The sequence below is a fragment of the Balaenoptera borealis genome (genome assembly GCF_965194805.1).
Source record: "Balaenoptera borealis genome assembly, chromosome: 16".
NCBI classification, from domain to species: Eukaryota; Metazoa; Chordata; class Mammalia; order Artiodactyla; family Balaenopteridae; genus Balaenoptera; species Balaenoptera borealis.
In genome coordinates this window covers 66,665,354-66,684,738 of record NC_138872.1, presented here as the reverse complement: position 1 = coordinate 66,684,738, position 19,385 = coordinate 66,665,354, and the positions used below count along the sequence as shown (strand labels likewise).

General features: G+C 42.0%; 1 protein-coding gene across 10 annotated transcripts in view; it reads left to right on the top strand.

The window, feature by feature from the left end:
• The window catches only part of DNAH3 (dynein axonemal heavy chain 3), a 208,869-nt gene that overhangs the window by 103 nt on the left and 189,381 nt on the right, over positions 1–19,385 (top strand). For 7 of the 10 annotated variants that reach the window (XR_014236086.1, XM_082362357.1, XM_082362359.1 and 4 more), the window contains exons 1-7: positions 1–4,262; positions 8,719–8,823; positions 9,368–9,590; positions 12,742–12,814; positions 13,075–13,249; positions 15,069–15,258; positions 16,738–16,933. Coding sequence is in view for 9 of the 10 variants with exons in the window: in XM_082362357.1 (XP_082218483.1) it covers positions 4,224–4,262; positions 8,719–8,823; positions 9,368–9,590; positions 12,742–12,814; positions 13,075–13,249; positions 15,069–15,258; positions 16,738–16,933 (1,001 nt within the window). In the remaining variant the exon portion in view is untranslated. The remainder of the gene's footprint in view (positions 4,263–8,718; positions 8,824–9,367; positions 9,591–12,741; positions 12,815–13,074; positions 13,250–15,068; positions 15,259–16,737; positions 16,934–19,385) is intronic. The other 3 variants (XM_082362351.1, XM_082362354.1, XM_082362358.1) reach the window with 3 other exon arrangements.

Genomic DNA, 19,385 nt, shown 5'->3' with positions numbered 1-19,385 from the left:
AAGGTTTTAACCGTGACTTCTCAAACGCAGATATCCTGAGCCAGTGAGATCCCTCAAGATCGGTTCGATTAGTATCTCCATTTTATAAATGAAAAAGTCTAATCCCAAATCCTGCAGTCAGAGCCAGAACACGTGTTCCTTGGCCTGAAATCCAGCCCATACAGCAGGGTTTCTCAGGGGGCAGCGCTATTGACATTTTGGGCAGGAAAATTCCGTGTTGAGCGGGCTGTCCTGTGTATTGTAGGATGTTTAGCAGTATCCCTGGCCTCCAACCGCTAGACGCCAGCAGTCCTTTCCTTCCCTGCAGACAACCAAAAATGTCCCCAAACATTGGCAGATGTCGCCTGGAGGGGCACAGTTGTCTAGGTTGAGAACAACTGCCATAGAACATACTTGTAAAGACCGTGAACTGAGGTCCAACAGGCCTGGACTCTGATCCCAGGTCAAGACTCTTACTGTGTGGATGTGTTAACCTCGCTGAGCTTCAGCTTTTATCTATAAAATGGAGAGAGAGATAGACTTGAGAATTGGCCTGCTGCTGCACAGTTCTCATGCCCTTTCCATCCAGGGACCTTTGTTGATCTATCTCTCCTCTGTGACTTGTGTCCATAGCCACCTGAAAAATAACTCTTTAGGAAAGAGAAAAGCAGTCACAGGGTTGTAGTGAGGACTGGTGCAATAATGGCTGTAAAGAACTTAGCACCTATCGGGAACATAGGAGGAGCTCAAAAATATTTAACGTATTGTGCTTTGTTTTTTTCTGTGTCTTATCATGGTTACTTGGTTTATTTTTTTTGTTTATTTTTATATTGCAGTACAGTTAACATATAACATTATATTAGCTTCAGCTGTGCAACGTAATGATTTGATGTTTGTGTATATTGCAAAATAATCACCACAATAAGCCTAGGTAACATCTGTCACCATACACAGTGACGGAATTTTTTTTCTTGTGACGAGAACTTTTAAGATTTGCTCTCTTAGCAACTTTCAAATATGAGATACAGTTTTATTTTGACGTCTTTCACTGATTTTGCCCACCCACCAATGATGTATTACTTCTACCAACTAATATTTCTAGAAATAATCAGGCTGGTAGATAGAGAAATAAGCTTGGGGATAATAATAATAAGCTAAGGGATCCTGCTCTAACTCCACAAGAGCCAAGAAGGGGGGAGCTAATGGTGAAGATAGGAGGACATGGACGGAAAAGTGTCCCTAAATTTTTACGTTTCAGGCAATCCTGTCCCGTTTCATGCCTTTTGTTCAGCTGCAGTGTGATGGGTGCCCCATCCAGGAAAGGGTTGGTTATTGTTTAGGTTTGGAGGTTTTTTTTCTCTAGGACAAAACTGCAACCCTCCTTCCCTGGTGGGTGTTGCTTTGGGAAGCTGAATTGAGGCCTTCACTGGAAATTTTGTTCAAGGGTGCCATCTAGGGGAACCTCTGTGAATCTTCTAGTTCCTTCCACTTGAATTTTTGTAGGGCCAGCCAGATTTTGCTTTTCCTTGTGTGTTGGCTGCCTTCTCTACCACACTATATATTACCCAACGGTGGGAATCTTAGCATCTCTCAGTAGCACAAGGACTTGGCTCTTGATGACCATTGGATGGGTCAATAAAATAAGTCCCTGGATAAGCAACTGTTTCAAGCCTCAGAAGAGATCTGCCAGAAACACTGGGCTCTGAATTAGAAATGTGTGAAAATTTCCAGCAACAGATTGAGACTCTAAGCTGTTAACACCACAAAGATGGGGATAACCTAGAACCTAGCTGACCTCTTCTCCCCATATTGCCAGATTTAGCAAATAAAAATACAGGACAACCAGTTCAATTTGAATTTCAGGTGAGCAACAGATAACTTTTTAGTATAAGTATGTCTGGGCATCCTGTGTTTTATCTGGCAACCCTATGTACTTGAAGTTGATTAAGGGATTTGAGGCCTGCATCCTCACTTGGAAATTGCTGAACGGAAGATTAAGTCAGCAAGCAATTCTGGTGCCAGTGAGGTGGCCTGGGGCAGAGGGGAGATGATGGAATTTTCATTCTCTTTGGAAGATATTTTATTTATTTTCTATCTTTCTTCAGACTACATGTAGGCTTTTGGTTAAAGCCATGGAGCAGATTCCATAATCAGGTCAAGTTCTAACTTTGCTGCTGACCTAGCTGAGTGACTATGGGCAAATTACTTAACCTCCCTGTTTCTCAGTTTCCTCAGTCATAAAACTTGGGATAGTTGTATTCATCTTCTCCATTGTTGAGCAGATTTGGAAAGATGATGCTCATTAAGTGCTTACCACAGTGCCAGCAGCTAATATACATCAATAAATGAAAGCTGTATTTATTGCTTTGATGTTTTTGGACACAGGTAGACTTAAAGCACAAAATTTCAAAGGGAGGTGTGTCTCCTACTCACCCACAAGGTCATGGGGCTCATGGACACCCTACCAGGCCCCTTCTAAAGTTCTTTACTTTGTTGGGTTACAGTTGCTGGTTTTTTTGTGGGACATGGGGTTTCATATCCTATTATAGGAGGCCTGGTAATAACCCCATTTCCATCTGAAGTCTCAAACCCTGTCACTGGCTCATTTATTCCAAACACTATTTGAAACTGTATATATACCTTATGGTAGAGAGTGCAAATGTAAGGAATGAGGAGCCTCAAGGTTATTTTGAAGGTATGGAAAGCCAAACTTTGAGGGAAAAGTAAGACAAAGGAGAAATGGAAGTACTTGGTACTATGTAATGCTCATCGTAAGATCTCAGAAATGTTTGTTTTATGGGCAGGTACTTTATGGAAAGAACACTGGACTCTGGAGTCATAAGGACAGGGTTCAAATTGTATCAGCACTACTTACAAGTCCCGGCAATTTAGGAAAATTATGTTTCTTTCTCAGTTTTGGTTTCGTCAATCATAAAATGTCAACATCATAGAGTTTGGGGAAAAATTGAATGACAAAGCATACATATATATATATAGAAGCCTGTCTCCCAAAAAGAGCTCAATAAGTCTAACTTGATTTTGAGAGAATTTTGAAAGTGACCACTTAACGTGTGCTTTGAATGTCTGGGCAGCAGCTAATTGTATCTTGTGTGTGTGAGCGTACGTGTGCATGTGTTCCTGTGTTTATCATGAGAATGATGTTAGCCACACTTATAGAGTGCCTACTGTGTTGAGTGACCAAGCTGTCTCAGTTTGCCCAGGACTGAGGGAGTTCTCAGGGTGCAGGACTTGCAGTATTAAAACCCAGAAAGTCCCAGGAAACTGGGACAAGTTGGTCATCCTTCTACTATGTGCAGGTTGCTTTACAGGTATTATCTCATTAAACTCTCAAGCCCACCTATGATGTAGGTTGTCACATTGTTGGCATTTTACATTGTAAAGGACACTTGGAGACATAAAGCAATTTGCTCAAGCCACATAGCTAATTAAATGGGAAGGGCAGGATCTGAACCCAGACCTGTCTGACTCTAGGGCCCAAGAATTTAACCACCACTCTGTGTACATTTAGGCCCCTCCAAAAGCACAACCTCTTGTTGCCATTCACCTCCTGGATCATTGCTAAACACCTTCCCACCTTCCCTCCTGTCACCGAAACTTCCTGCTGGACAGCTGGCCTACAGCAAAGGGAGAGACCTGGACACAGAGCTGAGTCAAGACCAGTCTTGTATCTAGGCACAACAGAGGCCCCTCCTTCCTAGCAACAGACACTGAAGCCTTGTGACTGGCCCCAGGACCTGGGTACAAGCTCCTCCAGTGTTAAAAATAACCCGAGAGGAGGAGAGAGAAGAGTTCAGGCTGCCAGGGGGATTGTTTGGTGGGGTGCTTCCTCCCTCTTCTCTGTGTTAGTATGTAACTCTGCTTCAGTTTTTCCTCTACAGTGAACTCGGTGTATTCCTGGAAAAGTTCCAAGGGAGGTGCTGCTCAGTGGAAGGGAAGAACGGCCATCACAGGAAGCCGCAGCACAGAGCCCAGCAGAGCCCCAAGGCTGCTTCTTCATTCTCTAGCTTCCCTTTCTTTCCTCTTCTACCTGGAAACTCCTCAGGGGGCTGAAGTCCATGATCTCGGAGAGGCAACCCTGTGAACAGAGCTTTCAGAACATCTGGAAAGTTCCATAATCTGTGTCATCCCCATTATGCTATAAGGAATTTCAGAGCCACTGATAGTAGAGGAAGAAACTGAGAGCTCTTTGTTCCTTTTTTTGTATTTTTATAGGTCCAATTAGAATGGACAACATGAGTGACATGGATTGCTCATCTCAGAAGGTAGGTATGAATTTTCAGGTGTATTTCTTTTTTCATACCTGTAGTATTTTCAACATGTAGGGAAAAATTGGGAGTGGGTGGGAAGGGGATGTTTCAGTCATAAACCAATTGCCATGTTAGAGCTCCTTGACCAGGCGTATATGTTAATCACATAATGTCCTTGAATTATGCTTTGTTCTGAATTAGGCTTTTGGACATCTTCAAGTTTTGCTGAGAAAATTTCAGGAATAGACACCTTTCTTTCCCTTCCTTTTCAAGGCCATTAGACCATATGTTCCATCCAACAGTTCCCAGCACTGGAGGTACATAAGAATATACTGGGGAATATCTTGAAAATATAGAGACTTGGCCTCACTCCCAAAGATTCTGATCTCAAAGGTCTGGAGTGGAGCCCTGCAGTCTGTATTTTTAGCTAAGACTCTAGTGACTCTGCTGTTGCAGGTCCTTAAGTGAGCATTTGGAAACTGCTTCTGTGAAGGACTTGCAAACATCACATGTAGTCAGAAATAAGCACCTGAAGGTAACAGTTCTACCCAATCTAGGTGCCAGAATCTTGGTGGAGAAGCCAAGATCCACTAAGTTGCCATACATTGAAGTGTATGGAGCATTTACACTACAGAGGAGCATTTTAAATCAAAACTTTGTAAAATTAAAGTGGATTTGTTGATAATTACCGAGCCCACCCCCTGAAATGGAAACGCTCTGCAATTTACCAGAGAGAACACTTACGCATTAATATTTTTAACAAACTGTTTTGGGTAGCCAGGTAGTTCTTAAAAAAACCTCCATCTCTTTCACCTTGAAGGTGCCACGGAGGATTCTTAACCAGGTGGGTTCAAGAAAACTCTCTTTGTTTTATGAATTGATTTCTAGATCTGCTAATCTTGTATGTGTCCCATGTGTCCCTGTCCCATGAACTGAGCTGTTTTCTGCTATCATGGTTTAATGGCTCTGTGTGTTTAAGTCTTAGTCTGTGCCCATGAACTAGCTTAAAGTTTAATTTGTTCTTCAGCGGTTCTGCTTCTCTCCATTGTGCTCTGCAAAATGCTCAATGTTAGTTTGCTTTCTTTTTCTTATATAAATTTATTTATTTTATTTTATTTATTTATTTTTGGCTGCATTGGGTCTCCATTGCTGCGTGCGGGCTTTGTCTAATTGCAGTGAGCGGGGGCTACTCTTCGTTTAGGTGCGTGTGGTTCTCATTGTGGTGGCTTCTCTTGTTGCGGAGCATGGGCTCTAGGCACACGGCCTTCGGTAGTTGTGGCTTGCAGGCTCTAGAGCGCAGGCTCAGTAGTTGCGGCGTGTGGGCTGAGTTGCTCCGCAGCATGTGGGATCTTCCTGGACCAGGGCTCGAACCCATGTCCCCTGCATTGGCAGGCGGATTCTTAACCACTGTGCCACCAGCAAAGTGCCTAGTTTGCTTTCTTGCAAAATGTTGTTTTCTTTCTTTATCATCCCGAGAATGGCTTTTCTCTTTATATGATGACTCAGCTGCCTCTGTGTCTATCTCTTGGATGACCATCTCTCAGTATGGAGGGACTTACATATAATTCAGTCTGGCTCAAACCCAAAAAGGAATCTATGGGCTCAAGTAATTGAGAAGTCCAAATTGGATCCTGGGGTCCAGTTGATGTCATTGGGAGTCTGTCTTTGTCCTTCTGGTGCTTTACTTTCTTTTATGTTGGCTTTAATCTAAGGAAGACTTTTTTCACATAAGGCAAAGATGGCTGTTGAGAGTACCTCTTTCTCAATAGCACTATCAAAAGTGTCAGGAATGATTGTGATTAGCCCAGCTTGGGTTACACACCTATCCCTGAACCAATCACAGTGTCTAGGAGGAGAGAGTATTCTGACTGACCAGACCTGTATCACATGCTCTACCCTGGACATGGGCTGGAAACTGTACAGCATGGACAGAAATTGGAGTAGAGCCAGTTATGTCCACTAGGGCTCTATTCTGCCTGTTTTGCTGGGAAGAGTAACTTCCCAGTATATGTCAGGGCTGAAATCAGGTTTACCCCAACCATAAGCAGAAGCATGAACGCTAAGCCACCTCCTGACTAATGTTAATATTCTCCTCAACTGCAAAAGAGTCTCCTCAACTGTAACTTACTCAAGATGTCTGAAATTTGTGGTGTTTGCTTGTTGTTCTTTTAATGAATATTTTTATTTGAAACAGATTTAAAAGCTAGGCCAAGGGAAAGATTTCCACTGACCACAAAACCTTCTTGCTTGCAAAGACAAAATGCAGACAGCCCTAACTTATCAATCAGTATATGTCAGTGTATGTCCCAGTCACATCTGGGATCCTGAAGGAAACCATGAATGACTTCATTTCCCTGAAAGTACTGCTGCCAAAATCTACCTTGGATGGTATAGTACCCATTTTGGATGACCAGCTTCCTTTCAAGTTGATGCTGAGTTTTTTCATTTTGTTTACCTCATCAGTGCAGATCTGATATTAATTTCAGTAGTGAAAGAGAAGGCTCTTGGAGATGATTCATCGATTCTTAGATCCTTGAAATTGAGATCAAGAGCAGAGAGACAGGCACAGTGCTAAGCTGAAAGCAACAGGGTCATCTTGTTTAAGGTGGAGCCTGAGCATCCCCATGTTTAATAAAGTTCTGTTCGTGGGTCTGAAATTTTTGAAAACCACTGAATTAGGCCATTAGATCAGTGAACCTATTATGTTTTTAAAACTCCCAGGCTCAGTATGCGTTTTTGCTTAAGAGTTTGCATTTTTTTGTTTAATTTTTTTTTTTTTTTTTTTGTTTAATTTTAAGATCAACACATTCCCAAAGTAATTTGCCGTATAAGTGATACTTGCCATTTCCAGTGTGTTGGGATGCTGAGTGATGTGTATTTAAAAGCACCTCTGGGGACTTCCCTGGCGTTCCAGTGGTTAAGACTTCGCCTTCCAATACAGGGGGTGCGGGTTCAATCCCTGGTCGGGGAGCTAAGATCTCACATGCCTCATGGCCAAAAAACCAAAACATAAAACAGAAGCAATATTGTAACAAATTCAATAAAGACTTTAAAAATGGTCCACATCAAAAAAAAAAAAATCTTTAAAAATATCTTAAAAAAAATGAAAGCACCTCTGTGTGGCTAGTATGTGTTACCTATCCTCTATGAGCCTTAGTTTCAGCTAGAACATGGGTATAAAAATTCTCATAGGGCTTCCCTGGTGGCGCAGTGGTTGGGAATCCGCCTGCCAATGCAGGGAACACGGGTTCGTGCCCCGGTCCGGGAAGATCCCACATGCCGCGGAGCGGCTGGGCCCGTGAGCCACAACTACTGAGCCTGCGCGTCTGGAGCCTGTGCTCCGCAACGGGAGAGGCCGCGACAGTGAGAGGCCCGCGCACCGCGATGAAGAGTGGCCCCCGCTTGCCACAACTAGAGAAAGCCCTCGCACAGAAACGAAGACCCAACACAGCCAAAAATAAATAAATTTATAAAAAAAAAAAAATTCTCATAAGTGCCTGGTGCATAATATTTAGAATGATGGCAGATGTTATTGTTGTTAATGTTATTATTTTATGAGATTGAGTCATCAGTGAGGGATTGGTTGGGGCATGGGATGGCTAATATCTGATTCATATACCCCCTGCCTCTCTACCTTCTGCCAATTACCCTGCATGACTTAATTTGCTGACCCAAATAAATCAAATCTGTCCAATAATGTCTCATCTTACACAGTCATTGCCTAAGGTGAAAAATCACAAAGAGCCAAAATTGTACTTGCAGATCCATTAAACCATCTTTAAAGTGCTGTATAGCAACACCTCTCAGTAAGTCCAGCCCAGAAGTTTTCCTCCATCACAGCCCCACATGAAGTAGTTGTCTTGCTTATAGTGGCTGGGTGTAGGACAGAAACACACACAGCATTGCTCAACACTGAAATCACCTTCAGCTCTGAGGTGAAAAGGCACCGGGAACTGAGAGTGGCCATGGGAGCCACAGGTTCACCTCTATCTGAGGCTCACTCTCAAGTATACACTCACTGAATGGCATGGTGGACCTACATGCCCACACTCTTTAAATGACACTTTTTCTTTTCACAGGAAGGACAGAGTTACTTATGCCACTGCATGAGCAAATTTCTATTTGGAATTTTGCCAATGTGAAATGCAAGAGTCAATGTTTTAAAGTCAACCCCTTTAATTACAACCCAGGGTAGGGTGCCTGGAGGTGCCCTCAGATTTGGGCTCTTCCCAGGGGAAAAAAAAATATCTGAATTTGCTCACTGAAGTGTAGCCAAGGAGGAGATGCTAGAGGAGAGACATTAACAATTAAGAAATGAAACCTACACAGTGGATAGGGGTGAGAAGGGTGCTGTATGGCAGAACTTTGTGCCTAAAACCTTTCCTGAGGACCTTTTTACTCCTTATCAACCTCAGAAGCTTAGAAATCTTTCCTAATTCCTGAAGAGTGGCTTTGTGTCTGTTTCCTACAGATCCACAAAAGTGACTCGATACATCACATGAGCCACTCCCAGATGCGGCCAGAGTTGCCCCCTCTGCCTGCTTCTGCTAACGAGGAACCATCTGAACTCTATCAGGTATGTTCACCTGGCTGCTACTCTCCTGCTGGTACTAGTTTGGGGGCAAACAGTCAGACTTGACAAGTGGCATTAGAGGCCTTGGTCATTTTTGCCACTGGAAGAGGCTACAGCACCGTGGGAGAAAGAGCTATGCAGTAACACAAAGGTGAGTTAGAATCTGGCCTTCTCACTTACCTGCTGCATTATTTAAACTCTCTGAACTTCTCCATATTCAGCTGTAAAATGAGAACAGTTATTTCTACCTTATAGCCACGTCCATAGTAATAAAGACAGTAGATGTAAATTATCTGATCACAAATTTACTGAATATTGAAAGCAAGCTGTTATCCTTGTCATCAGAAATCATGCTCACAATGGTCAGAGAAGTACAGTTGGTGTCCATTCCGAAAGTATTTGCACTCAGTGTGCAGAAGGTAGAGCCACCGTGTAAGGCATGTGGGATGCCATGAGTCTCAGTGTGAGTGGAGCCTGGCCCTAAGGAGCCCAGGCCCCCTGAGTGATGTCCCCCATCATGTGTCACTCTGCATTTCTTCCCTTGTAGACAGTCATGTCACACAGCTTTTACCCACCCTTGATGCAACGCACATCATGGACCCTGGCTGCACCCTTCAAAGAGCAGCACCACCACTGTGGACCCAGCGACTCCATTGCCAACAACTACTCCTTGATGGCCCAGGACCTGAAACTGAAGGACCTACTGAAGGTCTACCAGCCCGTCACCATCAATGTCCCCAGGGAGAAGATTGTTCAGGGGCTGCCATTAGGTATTTCTGGCTCTGTGCCATACCCACTCAGAATAGGGCTTTTTTTTTTTTTTTTTAAATCCTCCTCCAGAGCTGGAGAAGCCCATGTGGTTTTTTTTTTTTTTTTTTTTTTTAAAGATTTATGGATTGATTGATTGCTATGTTGGGTCTTCGTTTCTGTGCTAGGGCTTTATCTAGTTGCGGCAAGCGGGGGCCACTCTTCATCGCGGTGCACGGGCCTCTCACTATCGTGGCCTCTCTTGTTGCGGAGCACAGGCTCCAGACGCGCAGGCTCAGTAATTGTGGCTCACGGGCCTAGTTGCTCCGCGGCATGTGGGATCTTCCCAGACCAGGGCTCGAACCCGTGTCCCCTGCATTAGCAGGCAGATTCTCAACCACTGCGCCACCAGGGAAGCCCCAGAATAGGGCTTTGGAGTGAGATTTCTAATCCTGGGTTTTAGTCCTGGCTCCACCTTTTGCTGCAGCTAACTTTGGGTAACCTCATGGAGCCTCAGTCTCCTCGTCTCTGAAATGGGAATGATTGTAATGGCTAGCATGGCATTTACCATACACCAAGCAGTGCTCCATGTGCTTCTTGTTGATTGCTGCATAACAAATTACCCCCAAACTTAATAGTTTAAAACAACTACCATTTGTTATCTTACAGTTTCTGTCAGGAATCTGGGCATGGCTTAACTGGCTCAGAATCTCTCACAAGTGTACAGTCAAGGTGTCAGCCAGGGCCACAGTCATTGAAAGGCAACTAGGGAAGGATCCTCTTCCGATCTCACTCACATCCTCCACTGCCTGTTGGCCATGAACATCAGTTTCTTACCATATGGGCCTATCCGTAGTGCAGTTCACAATATGACTTCTGGCTTCCCTTAGAGGGAACGAGGGAGAGAGCAAGAGAGAGAAGAGAGCCAGCAAGATAGAAACCACCGTCTTTTTGGAACTTAATTTTGGAAGTGACATCCTATCACTTTTGCCATTTTCTCTTTGTTAGAAGTGAGTTGCTAGGTCCCGCCCACACTTAAGAGGATTACACAAGGGCATGATTCCAAGAAGTGAAGATCCTTGGGGACCGTCTTGGAAGCTGCTTACCACAGTACTTTATATGTATTAATTTGTTTAGTCCCACTGGGTACACCTATATCTGCTTAAAGATATCCTTTAGTAGTTTTTGTTAGAGATGTGTTGGAGACTTTCAATCTGCCTGCTGTCTCAAACCCATTATCATGTTTTTCTTTATCCTCTCTGCTGTGTCTCGGTGAATTCCTCAAATATATCTTCCAGCTCACTAATTTGCTCTTCAACTGTGTTCAGTCTTGAGTTTAACGTGTCTAATGAATGGTTTTTGTTTTAATGACAGTATCTTTTTATTTTCAGATTTCCTAATTGGTTCTATTTATGAGTACCACCCTTGCCAATTTATTATTCTATTCTCATGGACATAGCCCTTCCAATATCAATCACTTGGAGGATCTTAAACATTTATTTTAGAGAATTATTAGTATTGCTGTATTATTTCCATTTTGTAAATATGTCCCTCAATTGTTGAGTTTATTTGCTATCTTTCTTAGTATTGGTTTTCCTCATGTGTTATGGGATTTTAGTTTGCAGACTTATATTGAGAGTTTTTCCCTTTCTTGCTACATGCATTCCCCATTGGTTGAGGTATAATTCACATACAATAAAATGCACAGATCTTAAGTGTTCAGTTCAATGAGTTTTGACAATTGTTTACACCATATAGCCACCACCCAAATAAGATATAGTGTATTTCCATCACTAGAGAAAGTTCCCTTGTGCTCCTTTCCCATCAGTTCCTTCCTCTCCCCAACACCATCCTGCCCCAGGGTAACCACTTTCTGATTTCTGTCACTGTAGGTTAGTTTTGGTTGTTCTCACATATAAATGTACTCAAACAGTGTACTCTTTTGATATACCTTTTAAAATCTTGCCTTTTTCCCTTTATGCCTTCATCTGGCATCTTGGACCCCAAATTAGTACCAGATCTTATATTGGTGGCTTAGGACTCCCATCCTAAGGTGATGTTTGGGGATTGTAGATCTGGTCCCTGAGGCAATGTTAGGCTTGGCCTAGATATTACCAGCCTTTCTTTGCTATCTGTGGCCACCATGTGAATTGAGGATAACAAGTGCTTTATCTGCATGACAGTGTTGCTGTCTTTTCCCTGGGTAGGGCAGCCCTGGCTTCATGCTGTGAGCCTACCTGCAGTCCCCACAATCATGGTGTGTTTTGGGTTCTATTATTCCCCCAGGTATCAAACACCTAACTACTTTTGCCTGCTTCTGGCTGAAGAAGCCAAGTTTAAGACTTTTAGTTCACAATGTGTTTATTTTTAGTCCACCCAGAAGAGCATCTTTTCGAACAATGCACTGTCTTTTTAATTTTAAAGAATATTTTTTCTGTTATTGTTATATTTGGAGTAGGTTGAGGAAATTAAAGTATGAACTCAAAATACATCTTAAGCAAGAGTCTTCAATCCTCTGGTTCCCTCAAAATGTCAATTTCATATTAGTATGTCTTTAACATGTCTCTATGACATCTTAGTTTCCTTAGGCTAGAATTTTAAGCAAGTATCCAGTTAAAGTTTAATAGTAGAGTTTTATATTATTTGTTGAATTTATTTATCACAAATGATATTTATTGCAATGCCTTCTATTTGTTACAAATGACCTCGGTTTTTCTATTTGCAATAATTATATTTATTGCAAATGATACTGGTTTTTCTACTTGTGGTAATCATATAATATTTACTTTAAAATAAATATATTAGGTTTAAAAGTCTGAATCTATTAAAAGAAAAATATTAAGCAGTAATACACCTGATGTTTAGAAAATAGAGCGTATAGGATTGGGGAGTGAATTGAGCAATTATTAATACTTGTCCAATGTATGGGATAACAGAAGGTATGCTCATCCCCATTTCACAGTTGGGGAAGCTGAGGCTTGGAGTGATGGTCACTTCCTCAGGGTCACACAGGTAATTAGTGGTACAGGGCCCACATCACCTGCATCATCCCACCACACCAAGTCCACCCCCCTTAGTGTTCTCCTGCACTACCCTGAGACTTGCATCCCTGTGGACAGAGGACCGCCCAAGGCCACTGCCCATCACTGATGTCTTTCTTCTCTACTGTTCTAGCAAATAAAAGCTCATCAGAGCCTAATAAGAAGAAAATGAAGTTCTCCCCCAAAGACAAAGAGGATCTCACTGGGTAAGGTGTCCCTATGGGCACAGGGGATTGCAGGACACTGGGCTGAACCGAAGAAGGCTGTGGTCTCTTGAAAGCCATGCTCTGCTTCTTGACTTTAAAACATTCCTGGATACCTAGTTACTCATGTTTTTTTCCCAACAATCCTCTTAATCCAATTTTTTGAGGCTCTAAATAAAAATAAATTAGCCAATTAAGCAAAACCAATGCTAACCTATGAGGTGTTCCATGGAACCAAGGACTGAGCTGTGTCTACTTTTCAGGACGAGGTTGGCCTGCAACACCTCAACCTCCTTACCTATGAGGATGGAGGTGGTGACATCTTTGACTCTCCCAGGAAGCAGACCAATGAGTCCAGAAGAACAGATTGATGTGATGTTACAGCAGGAGATGGAAATAGAAAGTCAAGAAACCAAACCAACTGAATCAGACTTGGAGGTACATTCTTATTGCCTCATTTCTCTCAGTTTGCTAAGTATTACTCTTGGCATCTCAGTGATTCTAAACTGGAGAAAAACAGCAGAGTCACCTAAGGAATGTTTTAAAAATACTGAAGTCCAGACCCCATGACAGACTACTGAATGAAGGTGTGCGTGCCTGAATTCTCTGCTCTAGTAAGTCTTAGAAATCGGTGCCTTTGGGTCCTCTTAGAATGTAGGTTGCAGAATGGTGACCCATAGGCTGGGGTTGCCAGATTTTGAAAAACAAAAATAAAACAAAAACAAGACACCAGTTAAATTTGAATTTCAGATAAACGATGAATAATTTTCTAGTATAAGTATATCCCAGTGCATCCTGTATTTTATCCGGCAACCCTACCATAAGCTGAATTTGGCCTATAGATGTGTTTTGAAAATAAAGGAAATCTCACATAAGCTAGATTTCTAACCTCTCTTGAAAAAATTAAAATATTTGAAGCTGGACAGTAGCCACTTCCTTTAGATGAGAAATACATTCTCTGGTTTGTCAGTCTCCACAATTCCTTATTACTTTCTTATGTACAGCCAACTTTCAGTTATTAACATTACCTGCTTGGTCCCAGGTAGACTTTTGAGCTTCCAACTCCTATCTTAAAAGAACAAATAGCTTGTGAATTTATAGTGTATAGTAAAATGATTAATAATAAAAACCCATAGTGACTGAGCATGTGCTATTAGCAAAATTCCATGCTAAACCCTCTAGATGCTTGACCCCATTCAAGACCTGGGGACTAAGATTATGCCTATTGTCCAGTTGTGGAAATTCGGGTGAGGACTGATTAAGTAACTTGCTCAAGGTTATACAGTCAGTAAGAGGCAAAACTAGAACTTAGACCAGGTCTGGCTGATACTGACATCTCTGTGCTCTTAGGAGCTACACAGCACTTCTCAAACTTGCCTGAAAATAAGAATCACCTGGGGTGCTTGTTAACAAATCCCAAATGCCCTAGCAGGGGGGCCTATGAATCTGCATTTTAACAGGAGCCTCTCTCCTCACCCCAGGCGGTTCTTACAGTGAGGGAAGTTTGTAAGTTTGTCCTGTATTAAGGTTGAAGAGGTGTAAGCTCAGCCTCTTCCGACCACAGACAATTGGCACTGAAGGTCAAATCTGATTTCAAACCCTTTCCTATACTTTGTGCTTCTTATCCATCTGAAATTATTCATTTCCAGAGCCACTCAGCCATCTAGCAGCTTAGAGGCAAGCCCTAGATAAACCAAACTTCCTAACGTCACCAGGTCCCACTGGGCATTTTTGTTCGGCTCCTGTGTTTGTGTGGCTTTTCTAAACTCAAAAGTCCCATGGTTGGATTAGAAGAACTAACCCCCCAGTCTCAGTGAGACTTGGGGGTTTTTCCCCAGGGACAGCTACAAGCCACAGAATCAAGTGCTTTCTTTGTATAGGAGCAGTGTTGTTGAGGAGGGTATTTGAGTCCACTTGAGGAGCTTGTCATTCCTCTTCTAAAAGCTCACCAGATAATGCCACCTTCATCCCTGGTCTCAGTCCTCCTTCCACTGTTCCTATCTGCATGGCATTTGACAAGTCCTTCCTTATACCACGCTGAGATCTCTCTGGCTTTGTTTGACTCCTCCAGAGTCATGGGGAATACTCACCAACGATTTATTGCAATGAGTGTGAAGTCACAGGCCCAGGAGCAAGTGAAGGATGGAGATAGGTGCTGTATGAACAGGGTCCCTTGGTGGCTGATGGGTGTGGGCAAGTGGGCACAGTTAGCCAATTGATTATGATCATTTTCTTGTTGGTGGTTTGTTTATGGAAGAGATACTATTACTATTTGACCAATGGAGTCCAAAAACACATGATTGCCCCTGAGGAGGATGAAGTGATGGTTCGGATTTCAAAGCTGATTTCTAACACACTGCTGACAAGTCCCTTCCTGGAACCTCTGATGACTGTCCTTGTGGAGGAGAAGGAAAATGACTATTACAGTAGCCTCATGAAAAGCATTGGTAAGGCTGGGCATAAATGGCACAGGGGTTCCTATGTGGAGGGCACCTTCTTTCCTCTCACTGTCAGTCCTTCACCCTGGTTACTCTGAAAATGCCAAAAACATTGTTTAACTTTTCATTCAAATGCTCCCCGCCACCATCACTCATGTCCACACCAGTACTTACCACACGTTAATGTGCATCTACGTAACCTAAAGATCTTGTTAAAGTGCAGATTCTGATTCAGTAGAGTTTGGGAGAGGCCCAAGATTCTGCACTTCTAACAAGCTCCCAGGTGATGCAGGTGCTACTCAGGTGCTACTTACTGTAAGTAGCAACACTAAGGAGTAGGGGCCTACTCACATTTAAAATCTAGTTCAAGACCTGCCTCTTCCCTCAAGTATTTTGATCTCTGCAACCCTCAGTGATGAATCCATCCTCTGCATTCATAGCACTTCTTGTTTCTACTTTCAACTCATCCCACTTTGGAACTTCTCCCATGCCACTGTTTCTCTACGGTTATTTAACACTGGCATTGTCTTTCTTATGGGTCTCAGCTCTCTTATTAGACATTAGCGGATGTATCATCAATCCTCCCTCCCCTTCATATTTAGCCCCATGTCTTGTTTTGCACACAGTAGGTCATTGGGAAATGTTTGATGACGGTGAATAATGTGAGAAACACATCAAAGGGGAGAGGTGATCATATTAGTTCCCCACCTTCCCATTTTATCTGTAACACAGCTATACTTACCAAGTTGTCTAGTTATTTTTAATTTCTTAATTAACCTTCTAATGGTGTCAGTATAATGGCTCCTTGTCTGCTATAGGCTAGAACCAAACTTATAAGGATAAACATGTAAAGCCCTTCAAATTTCAGCCTCAACCTACTTCTCCAGTCTTATCACCTTGAACTCTACCACTTGTACCTGTTATTTCTGCCACAGAATGACTCACAGCACCTTGAGTATATTATACAAAGGTCATGGAGCTGCACTTCTTATCCTTCAAACAAAATCCTACTCATTCTTTATGACCCAGCTTAAATGGTACTTCCTCTGTGAGGCTTTTTCCAATCCTTAGCACGTGAAATATTTGGCCTCTAAATTTCCATTCATAGGTATCTGGTGTCATCCATTGTGTTTATTTTTTATGTAACTATTTTGGTGTGAGAAATCAGTTAATGAGTAATGAGGTATCAGCAAATACTAATTCACTCATATGCATGATGCTAGATATCCTACCAGGACTCAACTCCAGATTCTAAGTACTCCAGACTGTAAAGTTATATTCCTGTTTCCCTGAAATATCTCACATACCAACAGAGTGGAACCTACCCAATTTAGTTATACCCAGGGGGTTACCACTGACCTTGTAAATGAGGGAGCATTTCCAAGTGTAAATGGACAGAGGCACATTTACCTTTAAAGTGTTGACGCTAAGAGCACAGAGTGTTCAAGGCCCCTGCTTAATAACAAGTGTTTGCCCTGTTGGTTATAGTTGATTACATCCTCATGGATCCAATGGAGAGGAAAAGACTCTTCATCGAGAGCATACCCCGAGCATTTCCTCAAAGAGTGATCCGGGCCCCTGTGCCCTGGCACAGTGCCTACAGCAGTGCCAAGAAGTGGAACGAGGACCATCTGCACACAGTGAACCCCATGATGCTCAGCCTGAAACAGCTGTGGTTTACAGAGTGAGAAGTGCTTCCTGTCCCTTTTCTTCCCTTTCTTTATTGCTTCCACACATAAGAGATCATCTTGTGTGGGAGTAGCCTTGCCCTTGAAGTAAAATGACAAACATCCTAGACCCAAACTGTGTATGAACAGCAAGTGACAACTCTCCATGCAGGGCTAAGTGGCCCTCCTTTGTGCCTTCACAGCACCCAGTGCCTGTCTGTAGGCACTGGAGCACACTGGTTAAGAGCACTCACTTGGAGCCAGCCTGCTCAGGTCCACCTCTAACTGTGCTGCTTCATAAGTAACATCCTTATCTCTAAATTTGGGATAATAAGACTTCCTACTTCATAGGGTTGGTAGGAGAGAGAAATAATTTAATACATGCAAAGTACTTAGAATAGTGCCTGATATAAGTATCCAGTAGGTGTTAATTAGACCTCCATTATGAAATGTATCACACTGAATTATAATCGTATGTTTACGACTTTGACTCTCTCTAGCCTGTGAAATATATGGGGGCTTGAGTCTTTTTGTTTTTTTTCCTTTCCAAATTCTTTTTTTTAATTTATTTTATTGAAGTATAGTTGATCTACAATGTTGTGTTAATTTCTACTGTATGGCAAAGCAATTCGGTCATACATGTATATATTCTTTTTCATATTCTTTTCCATTATGGTTTGTTACAGGTTATCTAACATAGTTCCCTGTGCTATATAGGAGGACGTTGTTGTTCATGCATTCTATATATAATAGTTTGCATCCACTTACCCCAAACTCCCACTCTGTCCCTCTCCCACTCTCCCTCCCCCTTGGCAACCACAAGTCTGTTCTGTCTATGAGTCTGTTTCTGTTTCATAGATAAGTTCATTTGTGTCATATTTTAGATTCTACATATAAGTGATATCATATGATATTTGCCTTTGTCTGACTTAATTCACTTAGTATGATAATCTCTAGTTCCATCCATGTTGCTGCAAAAGGCATTATTTCATTCTTTTTTATGGCTGAGTAATATTCCCTTGTGTGTGTGTGTGTGTGTGTGTGTGTGTGTGTGTGTGTGTGTGTGTGTGTGTGTATACCACGTCTTCTTTATCCATTCATCTGTCGATGGACATTTAGCTTGTTTCCATGTCTTGCCTATTGTAAATAGTGCTGCTGTGAACATAGGGGTGCATATATCTTTTCAAATTATAGTTTTGTCTGGATATATGCCCAGGAGTGGGATTGCTAGATCATATGGCAACTCTATTTTTAGTTTTTTTGAGGTTATTCCTTTATGTAACTCAGGGCCAGTACAGGGTTGGCAAACAGTAGTCTCAGTTATATTCATCAGTGACTAAATTTGCCACAGGTATTGGTAGAAGTCCAGAGGAGGCAGGAGTCACTTTTTTTTCTCTTTCATTTTTCTAAATTGTTATTCACATACTTTAAAATTCACTCTTTTGTAGTGTACAATACAGTAATTTTGAGTATACTCACAGATTTGTGCAACTTTCCTGAAAATATTGGGAATATTTTCATTATCCCTAAAAGAAACCCTGTACCCATTAGGAGTCACCCTCTCTTCTCCCTTCCACTCAGCCCCTGGCAATATTAATCTACTTTCTGTCTCCATGGATTTGCCTATTTTGGATATTTCATATAAGTGGAATCATACAGTATGTGGCCTTTCATGTCTGGCTGCTTTCACTTAGCATCATGTTTTCAAGATTCATCCATATTGAAGCATGTATCTGTACTTCATTCCTTTCTATGGCTGAATAATATTCCATTTTATGGCTATACCACATTTTGTTTATCCATTCATCAGTTGCACTGGGAAGAAAGACTGATTTCTTTTATGAACCCCTCAAGAAGGGGTGTGAACCCTGGTGGGAGAATGAGGCCACCAGAGTTCACCAAAGGCAGGCTAATGAATGATGAGCTGCCACCATCTGGGTTTTTTATTAGAAAAATTAGAGGCCGATATGTTTACGTAATTTTGATTGGGTGAACTTCATCAGTAACTCAAATATTTTGTTTGGGGAGGATCTATAGCTGTGAATGTGTTTAGTCTTTGGAGAGCCTTGTTACTTGGATAACTTACTTGTTTTTCACATTCTTAGTTTTACGTATATTTTAAAAAGGAATTGCAGGTGGGGTCAACCTAGGACAGAGCCCACCAATGATAAGAAATAAGCACAGTCCCTCTTTGAACTGAATTCAGTTTTCTAAGGCATTGGAGGTGCTAGTAAGGACATTGGGGGGGAAAAAGTAATTTTTTAATGAGGCAGAAGTATATAATAATAACTTATAGAAGAGTAATAATTTATAGAGTGGGCTCTGAAACTAGACAGCCTAGGTTCTGGTTCTTGCTCTGTCCCTGATGAACTGTGTGGTTTAGGGAAGTTAATCTTTCTGGACCCCTGTTTCTTTATATGCAAAATGAGAATTATAACAATACTTCCCTCATGGGGTTGTTGGGTGAAG